Here is a 15,646-nt window from a genome sequence, read left to right on the forward strand (position 1 = left end):
GCTGCTCTTAGTATTGCACGTCGTTCCCGGGCATATTTAGACTTCGCGGACGTCCAGAACTCTTCTTTTTACCATAATTTTCCAGATTTTACAAGAAGTTCATTATTACTTTTCGTCTTCTATTCATAATTTTTGCTATTTTTGTCACTGAATATCGTTCTTCTTTCAATTTTATTATAGTGTCAATTCCGTACGTATTCAATCTCTTTCCGCGACCCATTTTTCCATAATATTTCGCCTTTTTTGAACAAATATACAACACGAAATAATATCACGGACTTTATTAAATGTGTTCCGGGGTTGATGTTCGCAATTTGCGAGCTTCGGTGTAACTGGAAAGCGTCGATTTACTACATGTGCTATCATTTTGTCCCGATTGCGAACAATAATATTTACATTTTTTGTGTTAGAATTCTGTCGAAGTATATGTTGTGGACGGTTATCATCTCGTAAATTGTATACATAGACATGCGCTGAGTTATCAGTAAAAGAAAATATGTATCTTAATCAGCTTTTAACTGAAAACATGGGAAAATATAAGGTGTGCTATCTTTTTGTCCCGGAGTGTAGATCGTAGATTGCTCTAGTATTAACACTTTATCTACCGGGCTATTTAGAAACAGTGTTTAATTCAAAACAGAATCTTCTACAGTAGCATATACCAATCTAGGCTGGCAATAATTCCTTCATACTATTACTAAGTACTACTAAGAAAGCCAAGTCTGTTTCCAAAAACTGAACATTGAATCTGGACAACCATCAACACAGTAAATAAATTCAAAAAGCTAAATACTGGAATTAAAAAGTCTATAAATAGGCTCCCGGTAAATAAAGTGTTAAGACCTGTATCGAGATACATTTTTGAGAATTACTCTCAGATAATTCTACCTCGTCATCTCCTTACCTCCCCGTAGCTATCCGAATTGGAGTCAGACGCCACCCTGGCAGCCGCCGCCGCATAAAACTGATAGAGAGGTTCTTGATCGGCTAGCACGCTGTAGTGATCTAGAGTCACGCAATGTCACAAATCATTCAGAAAGTAAGTATGAAACGCTAGAGATGGATTTCTCGAAGCTTACCCAATTTTCTGTTGCTATATATTGGATCCTTGTTTGAGCGATGATCGTTGGCCCTGGTCGATTCGTTACTGCCGTTCGCTGTGTAACCGTTCAAATAGAACGTCGAGGAGCCAGAAACGCTTTTCTTAAAGTGCCTGGCGAAGCCAAAGTACCTTCCACCATCGATGGTTGGGTGATCGTTGCAGGGTTCCTTGATGTCCTCGCAGGAATGGTCGTCGTCGACGGACGTTCTTCTCCGCATGCGACTGAGACTTCCCTTGGTGATGCTCCACGTCCTTCGAAGTATTTTCATCCTCCTACCCAACGTTTGAGTTAGACTAGCTTCGCGTGGTGGAGGAGGATTGGGTTTCGTGGGCGCCTCCATGAGGCAAACGTTGGCCGTTTCGATAGGAACCTTGCCGTCACCGATGCTCGTGGATCTTTGAACCCTGACGTCGATCGTCTCCGATTCCGTATCGGACTCCATGTCGGAATCGAACTCATCCGATTCGAAGGAATGCAGACTCTCGTAGGTGGTGCCGTCGGATGCGTTGTCTGCAAAACGTTAACGTGACAATTGACAAAATAAAGTTTACTTCAGACATAGCGATGGGGCGCTTAACCTCTTCAAGGATTCTGGTACATATGTTGCACGTTTCGTTTCTTTCTAATTAAACAGTTATTACAACTAGTCTATCGGGAAAACTATTCACTTCAGAGTCTCTGCTTTTTTACCCCTTTAACACATTAAACGCCACGTCGCCCACATGCGGGTGACGGAGCTTTTTACTAAAGAACTTCAATAAATAATTTAAAGGACTAACTATTGATGAAAGCAGGTCTGGATAGTATTCGTTAATTTTGATGAGAATTAAAAAATAATTAATACAACAAACATTAGATTCTATAGTTTCTAATTGTCTCGAGACGAAATTTTAGTTCTGTGAAGACTTCCATGCGAACGAGTGTGGCAGTCAACGTGTTAATATTTAACAAATACGTAAAATATAACCAGTCTCAATGGCTGTACAGATTTATCAAATAAAAATTAAATAAATATTGTTTTACTTAAAAGAAATTCGTCCCTGAAAAGTTAAAAGCAGTATACATATAGCGCTATACATATACAATATAGCGTATCCTGCCTCAAAGGCGTGCATTTCTCTATCTATGTACCCTAGAAAAGGATTTTTCAAATTAGTACATATTAATCCAGGCTAACATGAAATTCTACATATTACATACGTGGTATAAGATTTATCTGTTTCCGTAAATTGAGCATCGTAAGTATGCGATCAACGACGCAATTAATTAATCTCTGAATAAAGAAGTCTATGAATACATAAAGCGTTCAAATGGCCTGGGGCGGTATCTCCTATTGCATATTTCAGTGATGTCTCCTAACGACGATAAGCGAAGTTTCTTATTATCTCGCAAGGACCTTCGTAAATATAGCACGACGTCTCCTGCGTGTCCACATCCTCGTTTAGGTCGATGACCCGCAACTGAACGAGACCCTGCGTCCTTTGCGAGTGTTCCTGCGCAGTCTGTACGTTGGATCGTTCTCTGGTCCATTCTTCGATTTTCCCGTTGCCACCAACGAGCAATACCGATCCGCTACCAAGGCTCACAGCCACTTGAAATCATTGTTCACGGTCAAAGCGTTACGATGTCATCCGTTTACTATTTACCTGCGCGTGGGTGTGCACGCAGACAGTGTTGCACGTGCATATACGTGTTAAGGATCAAGGACGGGTATATTCAAAACGATACGGGATATTTCAACCCTTCGCACTCGAGAGGTGACTCTCAGTCACCGTTAGGTTTCACGCAGCAAATCTATCAGCAATAATGTTTCGTTAGGTTTAATTTTTAGGTAAATGTGACGTTATTCTGAAATCTAGATAGCTTAGAATTCATGGCAATAGAATGCTTAAGAAACATCTCGAGTTGATACCAGAAAAAAAGGCCTCGAGTGCAAACGGTTAAGTCAATTTTTGCAATTTTGCAATTTTGCAATTTTTATCACCAGAATGATTATTTGCTGTGGCTGAGTCTGATTAAATGGGAAAGAAAGAAAAGAGAAAGCACGCACTTTTAATACATTTTAACCCTTCGCACTCGAGAGGTGACTCTCAGTCACCGTTAGGTTTCACGCAGCAAATCTATCAGCAATAATGTTTCGTTAGATTTAATTTTTAGGTAAATGTGACGTTATTCTGAAATCTAGATAGCTTAGAATTCATGGCAATAGAATGCTTAAGAAACATCTCGAGTTGATACCAGAAAAAAAGGCCTCGAGTGCAAACGGTTAATATTTTCACGCCATTATCTCGAATTTAGCCATTGAAAAAAAAAAAATAAACGCGATGTTATTTTGTATGGTATAATTATGATATTCTGCTATATTATGATTATCTTGATATTTCCTTCATTCGTTTATTGCTCGCACATTGCAAGTTACTTATTCAAATTTCCTTTAACCCTTCATGGTTCAAGTTTTCCAACGCGTTGATAAACTACCGGACCATTGATAAAAGACCGACATCTTAGTCCAATAATTTTAAAAAGAAGTCAAAGTGCATGAGTCAAACTGACCAGTTCGGCAGTTCTGGTATCAATCAAAATTGCCTTTACTTATTTTAAATACTAATAATTTAATCCATACGCTTGTGTCCTGGATTAAAACTGCAAGTGAACGAACACAAAAATTTACTGAGGTTCTCTTGATAGGATCCATATTCATCAAGAGAAATATATAATTTCCAACATGGCGCACAAAATTCGAAAAAAAAAAATACAGTTTATAAATCAACTTACATCGAATTTAGTGAAAAAGCTTTTGAACGAAACAGAAGATCCATTCTTCATTGTAGATATCGTCTACGTGTCTGAGAGTACTTGGTCCATAACGCCAAACTTTGCATGTGTCGAAAAAGAGTACTTGGACCACCAAGGGTTAAAATATTAGAAAAGTACTGAAGATAGCATTGAAATACATTTTGTCGATCCCTGGAATGGAGACAGCTATATATGTATACGTTGTGCTCAGAGATGGGTAATATTTGTAGAGAAAATATTTTAAATACTATTTTAAATAACAGATTCTTCAGAATTCAAATAAAATAGCATTTCAAATGGGACATAAAATTTCAGCAAATAAAGTATATTATTTTGATGAGGTAACGCTTAAAATAAAATCACTTATTTTGGTAATCTATAGTTAAAGCATGAAAATAAATATTTTATTTTGATAATCTAACACATCAAATAAAATATGCTTCATTTAAATAACATAAAGCATAAAATTGAATACTTTCCGTAGCTCTTAACCCGAAAATAAACTCCGTAAATATGATACACAGATGGAGAAACTATTTCTTGCGATTGAGGAATATCTCTTTCCATCACTCATTTGATGAAAATTCTTATTGAAAATTCTTAATAGAAGTATTCATTGAAGAACTACATCGAATGTATATTTATAATGCAGAGGAAAAGTACTTCGTTCGTTTTAAATTACCGAAATAAATATACTTTACACTATAATCTAGTAAAATAAAAATATCTTATCTGCTGATGATAAATTAAATAAATAAAATATTCCGTACTATGGCACAAATATTTTCAGTGTTTTGCAAATGAAATATTAGTTGAAATATTATCTTAAACATTTTTTATAACAAATAAAATATTTTATTTTTAAAAGTACATGCATGATCCGAAATAAAATATTTTATTTTTCAAAATACATGCACGATCCGAAATAAAATATTTTATTTTTCAAAATACATGCATGATCCGAAATAAAATATTTTATTTTTCAAAATACATGCACGATCCGAAATAAAATATTTATTTACTGTTTATTATTTAAAATACGTATTTTACCCAGCTCTGCTCGACTTGTGCACGACATTTGTTGAAGAGTCGAAGGCTAACCAGAGGATTGGTAGAAGGAGAAGGAGAAGGGGGGGTGTGTGTGTGCGGCGAAGAGAAAGAGGCGGGTGGAAACTGCTATGGCGCATCGAGCGAACGAAGAAAGCGAAATCGTCTCGCTTGTAAGTCGCATCAATTACATTTTCTCTGTTCCGAAACAATTTCGAGACAGAACGCGTTTCCGTGTTAGGTTTGTTTCTCACGTAATCGTACGAATTAGTGTACAAAGAGTTACGAGAGCGCCACGACACTGATTTCGTTTACAATAATCGAGTTTCGTTTGGATTCCTTGCACAGGAAATATTCCTAATGTTCGTTCTTCATTCGCTGCTTACATCGGTCAGAAGTGGACAGAATTTCGTGATGGAACAAATTTACGAATAAAAAATTTGATATATAGGAATTCACGATCGACAGACATCGAATACGCTGACGCGAATACGAATATACATAATTCAGATTAAGATCGTGATTCTCATTAAATCAATAACGTGCGAACATTTTTTCCAAGGCAACAGTTAATAAAATTGTCGAGCAAAGCGAATAAATATTTTACATTTTATCATTAATTGCTCACTATAATCTATTTTACGAGTTCGATGACAAATCCGATCACGAAAAACATTCATTTACCTCGGCGAGACTAGATACGTCTCTGTCAAACGAACTGATTAGCAAGAACACGATGTTCATTCGTTGAATCTTTTATTTAAAGAAAAATTCTGTCCATATCTGATTCGATCTGGTGAAGCTCGTGCACGTGCAGTGATCGATGCCATCGTAAAAAGGAGACCGTGCAGCTTACCTTGTGTATTCGGTCGTCGGAAAGTTTTCAAGGTCTGTCTCATTTCCACATTTCGACTCGTCGACTAGTGAGTCTCGTGCAAAGACACTGTTTATCGAATAACAACTGTATAGAGTGTAAGAGGCGGAAAAAGTTGACGGAACAGCTATCGCGTTGGATGGGAAAAAGGGAGACGAGAGTGACAGATCACGAGAAACACTAATCCTTTTCGTTTTCGTTCTCGTATATCCGTGTGCTCGTACGACGCGACCAACGGCTCGGCCGTGACTGACACCGAGGCAAGCGCAATACGCGCTTTCACCTCGCGGCAATATCTGTTCGGGTCCGGTTTCCAACCCGAACTCGTCGATAAAGTATGTATTTTTCACGCGTATCGAATAATCGAAGACTACCTATACCGTCTTATTCGGCAATCATCCAGAAATCTTGACCAAATCTAGTTTCACATTTGCGCTTCACTTTCCTTTACATCGGAATCGACGGAATTTTATCAGAGCTGGGTAAAATACGTATTTTAAATAATAAACAGTAAATAAATATTTTATTTCGGATCATGCATGTATTTTGAAAAATAAAATATTTTATTTCGGATCGTGCATGTATTTTGAAAAATAAAATATTTTATTTCGGATCGTGCATGTATTTTGAAAAATAAAATATTTTATTTCGGATCGTGCACGTATTTTTAAAAATAATATATTTTATTTGTTATAAAAAATGTTTAAGATAATATTTCAACTAATATTTCATTTGCAAAACACTGAAAATATTTGTGCCATAGTACGGAATATTTTATTTATTTAATTTATCATCAGCAGATAAGATATTTTTATTTTACTAGATTATAGTGTGAAGTATATTTATTTCGGTAATTTAAAACGAACGAAGTACTTTTCCTTTGCATTATAAATATACATTCGATGTAGTTCTTCAATGAATACTTCTATTAAGAATTTTCAATAAGAATTTTCATAAAATGAGTGATGGAAAGCGATATTCCTCAATCGCAAGAAATAGTTTCTCCATCTGTGTATCATATTTACGGAGTTTATTTTCGGGTTAAGAGCTACGGAAAGTATTCAATTTTATGCTTTATGTTATTTAAATGAAGCATATTTTATTTGATGTGTTAGATTATCAAAACAAAATATTTATTATCATGCTTTAACTATAGATTACCAAAATAAATGATTTTATTTTAAGTGTTACCTCATCAAAATAATATACTTTATTTGCTGAAATTTTATGTCCCATTTGAAATGCTATTTTATTTGAATTCTGAAGAATCTGTTATTTAAAATATTTTCTCTTCAAATATTACCCACCTCTGAATTTGATTTAGTAACAATTAATCGTTTATAAATATAAGCTAAATACAAAGCTAAATTGTGCTGGGACGGGCAAAATATATTTGAAAAAGTGCAAGAACCGCAGACACTTCTCTAATTGATATTATAAAATAAATACAAAGCTAAAACTTTCTTTAGCAGTAAAAGATGTACCGTGTTGCAAGTGGCCTAAGACTTTTTCACAGTAATATACAGGGTGTCCCAGAAATATTCTGACACTAGTGTATGGTTAGCTTTATGACTTAATATCGTAGTTATTAAAAAAGCAATCGTCTTCGTTACTTTTTCCAATAATAAGTCATTTATTAATGTTATTAAAGATATATACATTAATCCAAAAATTTACATAAATTACATAATAGCAATAAACAAACGAAAGAATATCACATTTTCGGGTACGATGAAACACGGAGGAGGCAGTGTAACGGTGTGGGGATGCATTTCGACTTCCGGCGTTGGCAATTTAGTTTTTATCGATGGCGTCATGGATAAAAATGCTTATTTGAATCTTTTAAAAAGCAATTTAAAACAAAGTGCAGATAAAAATGGGGATTGCTGAAGATTTTAAATTTCACCAGGATAATGATCTTAAACAAAAGTCGCGCATTTTCTAAGAATTTTTATTGTATAATTGCCCCAAAGTCCTTCATCCACCTCCACAATTACCAGACCTTAACCCTATAGAAAACTTGTGGGATAAGTTGAACCAACGGATTCGCAAGACACCCATTCGTTCCAAAGAAGAACTTAAAATTAGGCTTCAAGAAGAATGGGCATCCATTTCGACAGAATATTTAAAAAAAAATAATTTCTAATATGCCGAATCCATTGAGACATATTATAAAAGAAAAGGGATTTGGAACAAAATATTAATGTGGAACATATAATGTTTAATTTTAATTAATAAATGTTATACCTCATAGTGTCCGAATATTTTTGTGACCCGAAAATGCGGTATTCTTTCGTTTGTTTATTGTTATTATGTAATTTATGTAAATTTTTGGATTAATGTATATATCATTCATAATGTTAATAAACGATTTATTATTGTAAAAAGTAACGAAGACGATTGCTTTTTTAATAACTACGATATTAAGTCATAAAGCTAACCATTCACTAGTGTCCGAATATTTCCGGGAGTCACTGTGTATCACTGTGAAAAAGTCTTAGGCCACTTGCAACACGGTACATCTTTTACTGCTAAAGAAAGCTTTAGCTTTGTATTTATTTTATAATATCAATTAGAGAAGTGTTTGCGGTTCTAGCACTTTTCCAAATATATTTTGTCCGTCCCAGCACAATTTAGCTTTGTATTTAGCTTGTATTTATAAACGATTAATCGTTACTTAATCAAATTCCGTCGATTCCAACGTAAAGGAAAGCGAAGCGCAAATGTGAAACATTTCGGACGAACCGAGTTTTTTCCTTGAAAATTAGTAAACTTTGAAGCGTTATAGCTCGAAAACTAATAAAAATCGGGTGAATGCATTAAAGCTTAATGAATTCATCTCGAAAAATACTATCGCATGGTATAAAAAAAGAATATATAGTTCCATTTGATAAACGAAACTTGACCATCATATCTCGTTAAATAACAAAGCTAACAAAAATTCCTTCTCGCTGAAACATGAGCACCATTTTACCATGCAATTTCCATATTTGAAATTTTGCATTCGGCCGATAGTTTTGGAGTTAGAGCTCCGTATCACTTAGGCTGGGACACTCTGTACATGATCGTCAGTGTTATAGACGTTGCGTGTCTCGTCCGTCGTAAAACACGGGCGACGAGTGGCTAACTTTTACTTGGGATACGCGACTATGCGATTACTTCGACGATAGTATGGTACAATGCATTGCGCGAGCTGTTACATCGTTCATCTCGAGAAGAACAAAGTTTACTTTTTTTTTTTTTTTCAGCGAAATCGCGCGTCCATTTCGACCTCTAACACTATCTAATGTTTAGGATTGCATTTGTCTATCGATATTAAAGAGCGTGTCTCTCGGTGTCAAGTCTGCTCACGTACGAATGCAACGGAAGTCGGAACCGATGGAGAGTAGGCGCTTTGTTGTGTCGTGGATCTCGCGCGACCTTGACACTCGATACGTTTAGGTGCAAATCGCTAAGTCGAATCAATTTACATCGCCTACGTTTCTCGATTAAACGAGGCGTTGATTAACGCGCCCCGAGAAACATGGAATTATTTTCGCTTCGGTTTCGCGATAGTCGATGAATCGACAGAAATGAGTACACGTGTGTGATTTGGATTCATGGGCCCACTGAATTATACTATTACTTTAGTATAGCATGCTTTAGTATTAGTATAGTGCATGGGACTTTCGTTGATACATACGCGACCTTCTTGCGGATGTAACGCGAGTTAACACGTTGACTGCCAGACAAATATTCTTTAAAGTTTCTACTAAAATGAAATATTATTTGTAGGAGTCTAACCGAAAAATAAGGCACGGGGATTCGAACCCACGATCCTCGGATCCACAGTCGACCGCTTTACCTACGCGACCAATCCCGTACCCTACGTTTCGTGTTCTTATTTGACTCATTATTGTTGGGTATGGGAGGCGTGGACACTACATATTTAAACTATTGGAGACTGCATAATCAAGCATTTATCGTCGTATTTATTCTGGTAATTTCATCAAAATTCATGAATTTGGTTTAAATTCGTTTCCTGTGATGCTTGACATTCGGAATTAATTTTGTTAGTTCTTCAGTGGAAACCAGTGTCACCCACATGTGGGTGACATGGCGATCAACGTGTTAAGGAATGGGCACGTACGAATGACTTTGTAACTGAAATTTCATCGGAAATTTTAAATGCGTATAGCGAACGTGCGACGAACAACTTGTTGCATCGTGGTGACCAAATATCGACATGCACTTGTGTTTCGTACTCATTCGTACCACTGCGTATTAATCTTGCGATTGTTGGTGACTCCTATAGGGTTGTTTGTCGGTCGATCAACTTGCAATCTTACTTGCAAACTTACCAGTTGCAGTCGGCCACCACTACTTGGATTCAAGGTGTGTACGAATACATTATTCCAAGATAAATCATTATTCGTTATTAACACTTTACCGAACGGTAGCTTATTAGTCATCTATTTGGTTAAAACAAGCAATATTATATGAATTATGAGATACTATATAAGTATTAGGTTGTCCCGAAAGTTTCTTTCGCGAGTTGCACTCAATTATTTGATATGGTCGTGTTTATATAAATAGACAATCTAATTTCATAGATATTCATGTTGTAACGGTAATGGAGCAAAGTGAATCGTGCACAATACAGTAATGTGACATAAAACATAAATTATTGTCCATGTATTACTTATTAATGAAAGCGAAAGAAACTTTTGGGACAACCTAATAGTAAACGAGTATGATTATCAAGGTACACAGGCACATAAATATAAGTATATACGAATAAGAATGTATTCCACATGCGAAATAAAACTAATATGAAATGCTAATGTATTCGTTATTCGGTAACCAGGCAATTACACGATGTCTTCGTCTTCTAAATTCGATAATGAGGCCGAATGAGAGTAATTATTCCGTAGTTGCGCAGCTGTCGTGTTGCAACGTGCTTGTACTTTTAATCATTCGCGTACAAACGGAATATCAATTAGAGAAGTGTTCGCAGTGTTCCAGCGCTTTTCTCAAATACATTTTGCCCGTCCCGGCACAAATTGTACACGAATTCTTCAAGGTAAACGCCACTCTCTGGAATTTCTCTCGCGTGTCCTTCGTATTATGAGCATCGCCGAAGACTTTGAGAGCGCATACTGTTGTACAGGTGTCGCCGTTGTGTGCCGTTGCTCGTGCACACTCGTCTCGCGGAAAGAAAGCGTTACATACCACTTACCGGCTTACAGTTAGTTGCGTCGCGTCTGCCGCGACAAAACGAATTGTTTCTGCTGGTGAGAAAACGTACGGTCGTCAGAGGCTGCAGTTTTATTCATTAACTCTCCCACAGCAAAAAGGAACAGGCTAACCAGACGGAAACGTTTGCCGATGCGCGTATAATTGCGCGCCGAAGCCGCGTAAAAGGACAATGGTAGAAAACGGTTAATTGTGAAACTCGTTAGAAACGGAAAAATTGCTGCGAAATATGTATCCGTGCATCGTAAAAGCACAGTTGTACGACCAACATGCGATGAGAAAATGATTAAAAGAAAAAAAAGAAAAAAAAAGGGCTTGTAAATTTCATAATGCAATGAATGGGATACTACGCGTGTTTAATATGTTTCGTTCGTATCTTTTGCGAAGAATAATCTGCTTGGAAAGTAAGCATTCGAGAATCTTCCGTTTGATATCTGCATGCGATATCTAGTGTTTCGATGGTCACGACTGTCTACTAGAGATCGCGGTTTTGAACGGGTATTAAAATACACGGGTACGCGGAACACGTGTACTAAGGGAAGTATTAAGGGATTAAGAACACGGGTATTTTTAATACACGGGTACCCGGGTATCGAGATACGCCGGACGCGCGGATAATCTAAATACACGGGTACCCGAGTATCGATATACACGGATGTCCAGGTACGTTCACGTGCCTCGAAATACACGTGTACGCATACATCGAATTATCTATTGTTACCCGTGACTTGAATATCTATTTTAACTAGTAAATAAAGTTTTACAAATTATACTATAATAAAAAATGTATTCTATCATACTTATTCTTCTTATGCTTGTATTTTATTTATTTATTTATTTTACTGCATATCAATTTTTTCAAAATTAATAAGGATCATTACTTTAGAATAATAGCATCTTTATGTAAAAGTTTGTATATAAAAATAATCGGATATCGTACCCGTGCATTTCGATGCACGTATACGTACCTGGATATCCGTGTATTTGGATATCCGGGTGTCAGCGTATTTAGATATCTGGGTGTCAGCGTATCTCGATGCCCGGGTACCCGTGTATTAAAAATACAGGGATTAAAACACGGATCCATTAATTACCCGTGTACCCGGGTATTTGGATACACGTGGAGTAGGGATCTCTACTTTCTGCCATTGTCATTCATCTACGCAAACTGCACAAGCGGGGTAAAATGTCTCTGCGAAGACGGAAGGAAAATCGGTTAATTCTCGAGTTATCGCGATCGATGGGTAGGAACGGTGCATTATTGTAACGGTATGTAATAACTACGATTGTCTCCCTGCTAATGCGGAAACTGCGAACGTGAATTATCGTGTCGAACGGTGACGCGTCACGCAACGGTTGCACCAGCATTTCTTGCTGTCTTATTCGATTCGATTCTTTATGTCGATTCGAGAACGGGTACTAGGTTGCAATTCAACGACTATTTTGGTTTGTACATTAACATTTAACATTAAACTAGAGAATCTAGTATAGACATTTGATTAAGACTGTGATATTTGTCTTATCTTATTAAATACACGAGGTCTATTAAAATATTGGGTTGTCCGGAAAGTTCATGCCTATTTTTAAGAAAAATTCAAAGGCATGTTTGAATTTTGATGTATATTTATTGAATTATATGTGTAACATTTTGTTCCACAACCTTTCCACCTGTTAAGGAATGTACAGATGTATTTGTTTTCAGCCATTCCGATATATGTATTCAGACCTGTACCGCCTACTAAAAATCGGCATGGACTTTCCAGACAGCCGAATAATAATAATAACTTACCGCAGTACGCAGAATCGCGGATCGGTTTGGTTACAGATTTCCGACTTTTCCTGGACGCCATGGAACGTTGCCGCCTCACATTCCGTGACCATCTTTGACCAGCCTTCTTCTTGCTGGGAACGACCTGTGTCTCCGTGCTTTTCCCACTGAAAACCGAGAAAAGAATTAGAAAACGTTACGAAAGATCGATTCCTCTTTCATTTATTAGATTCTCTGAAAGTATGCGTCCTTAAAAATACGTCCTGCAAATATCGTACCAGTAAATGTTAAAGTTAACTCATTCAATTTTAAGGAGGTACCATTCTTCCAAAATCAGATTAACATGTTCATAAATATTAGGTTGTCCCGAAAGTTTCTTTCGCGAGTTGCTTTCGCTCAATTACTTTACGTGGTCGTGTTTATATAAATAGACAATCTAATTTCATAGATATTCATGTTGTAACAGTAATGGAGGAAAATGAATCGTGCACAATTCAGTAATGTAACATAAAACATAAAATATTTTGCACGTATTACTTATTAATCAAGCGAAAGAAACTTTTGGGACAACCTAATATATTATAACATTCAAGTAATTACTTTCTTCGATGTTTTAAGCTGTTGCAACGTATTCGTTCCTGTTATCTGGTTCTTCATTTACTCATTAGGACTTAATTGGTCTCTGAATCATTCTTACATAATAATGAGTCGTTACTGAGTCATCAACCTGATCTAATTTTTAGCCACACTTACGATAAATCGTTCTTCCTCGCGAGACAGGAACGACCTATCGTCGGATCCTCCAGGTCCTCCCACTCGGATTCCTTGCCTACGATAGAACCAGTCGTGGAGCCTGCGTAGAGACTGTTGACTTTTTCTTCGCTCGGTAAACCGACGTCATCGTATACACCCTGTTCGTCATCCTGCATTTCATTCGTCTCCTCGTCATCCACGCTGGAATAATCGTTGGTAACGAACAGATAATGATCATTATCTTCTTGGGTTGATTCGTCGTCAGCACAGTTAACGTTTCCCAATACGTTCTTGATACTCGACTCGTTATCAACGAGGTTTGAGCAATCGCTCTCTTTAAAATGACTGTCTGAACCATATGTCGCGCTGGTCAGAGCCATAACATCGTCGTAAATGCACTCGGAATCTTTGGATGCTAGGTCGTCGGTGTGATCTCCGTTGAGAAGTGCCGCAGGTGAACCCACGTCATCGTAATAGTCCTCCTGATTGGAAAACCATCCAACAAGCAATTCAAATTTTCTATTCTTTATCCACGTTTATAAATTATATTAGGTTGTCCAGAAAGTTCGTGGCAATTTGTAAGAAAACTTCAAAGGCACATTTGAATTGTAACATACATTTATTGAATTACATAGGTACCATTTTGTTCCACAAACTTTCCACCTTTTAAGGGATGTACATATACATATGTATACGTTATTTGTTTTGAGCCATTTCGACATATTCAGACCTGCGCTACCTATCAAGAATCGGCATGGACTTTCCAGACAACCCGATACAATACTACTACATTCCCCCACTAATGCACGTTCTTACAGACGCATTAAGGCTTAAATTTTTAATTTTGCAAAAGCATACATATACTCTGTCATAATTACGTTTTAAAATTTATACTGCCTTTGAAACTGATTACATTTTCTCTGCTTTATACACCGAATAATATCGATATTAAATATTGCAGTTACAGCTGACATTTCCCCAAAAGTAATCTATACGAATGATAGTAATCCTAGTTTCTGTACCACGAAAGAAAGAACGAGTTTGTGCGCTTTTTAAGAGACGATATACGCATGCGTCACCTGATTGGAAAACGTCAACGGTCCAACGTCGTCGTAGTCTTGTCCATCGACGTCCTCGAACGGCGCGGATAGTGGGGCCTCGAGTCTTGCATTCTGTAAAAGGTTCTTCGTTTGGCTGCTCCATAGAAAACTCGAATTGGCACGCGGCGATCGCGAAGTCGGCTCGTATCTTTTCCTTTGGCGCGCGCCAGCTCGATTTTCGCTCGTTTTCACCTGCTGGCTGCACTCCAATGTTTTTGCCGATCTTTCACGCAGCTCGCGAAGGAATTCTTGTCTCAAGTTCGCTTCGTCCAGCCCAGTGCTGCATTTACCTGGAATTTATGCGTTTATTCCTATGATCGACGGCTCGAAGCACTCTATACAGACAGATAAACACTAACACTTTGGTTTTAATAATGTAACCACGGCTTATTTTCTCTTTTTAACACTAAGCCTACCGACATTTCATTCGTATCTATTAGGTCGTCCTAAAAGTTCGTGGCATTTATACTTCTATTTCTTAAATTAATATGTGAAACATACTCTTAAGTGTCGCAAGAAAAGGTGATCTGTCTCATTTCAAAATAGTTTCTCACCACTCTAACATAGTCATTATACCGTTACTAGAAAATTTCTGTGGTTTTTTTATTAAATTTCGACACAGTCTTCAGCACGAGCTTATGGGACGACCTAATATTTCTAGTGCAAGTGGCCAAATGATTTGTTTTAAATACACTTTTCGATCGAATGCAAATATATTTCAAGATGGAAATATGAATTAACACAAATCTCTAGTAAAAATGAATTTCTTTGGAACGACCGAACCCCATGAAATCCGCCGGGCGACTGACTGTTCGTCAACGATTGTCGACGACGCTCTGTTAAACAAAAGAGCGACAATGCACGTGTCCCGCCAAAAGGATGCCGATCGGCGAATTCTTACAAACTGTTTATAATTGATATATTGTATACAGGGTGTCCCAAAAGTCGGGGAGGAGCCGGAAATGGGGGG

At 37.1% G+C, this 15,646-nt stretch overlaps 1 protein-coding gene across 1 annotated transcript in view; it reads right to left on the bottom strand.

Moving 5' to 3' along the window:
- The window catches only part of LOC128878905 (uncharacterized), a 28,915-nt gene that overhangs the window by 3,805 nt on the left and 9,464 nt on the right, over positions 1 to 15,646 (bottom strand). Inside the window, exons 4-8 of the mRNA XM_054127567.1 lie at positions 14,656 to 14,966; positions 13,577 to 14,058; positions 12,845 to 12,990; positions 1,080 to 1,613; positions 905 to 1,005 (exon numbers count right to left, since the gene is read on the bottom strand). Coding sequence (XP_053983542.1) covers positions 905 to 1,005; positions 1,080 to 1,613; positions 12,845 to 12,990; positions 13,577 to 14,058; positions 14,656 to 14,966 — 1,574 coding nt within the window. The remainder of the gene's footprint in view (positions 1 to 904; positions 1,006 to 1,079; positions 1,614 to 12,844; positions 12,991 to 13,576; positions 14,059 to 14,655; positions 14,967 to 15,646) is intronic.

The sequence above is a fragment of the Hylaeus volcanicus genome, chromosome 6 (genome assembly GCF_026283585.1).
Source record: "Hylaeus volcanicus isolate JK05 chromosome 6, UHH_iyHylVolc1.0_haploid, whole genome shotgun sequence".
NCBI lineage: Eukaryota > Metazoa > Arthropoda > Insecta > Hymenoptera > Colletidae > Hylaeus > Hylaeus volcanicus.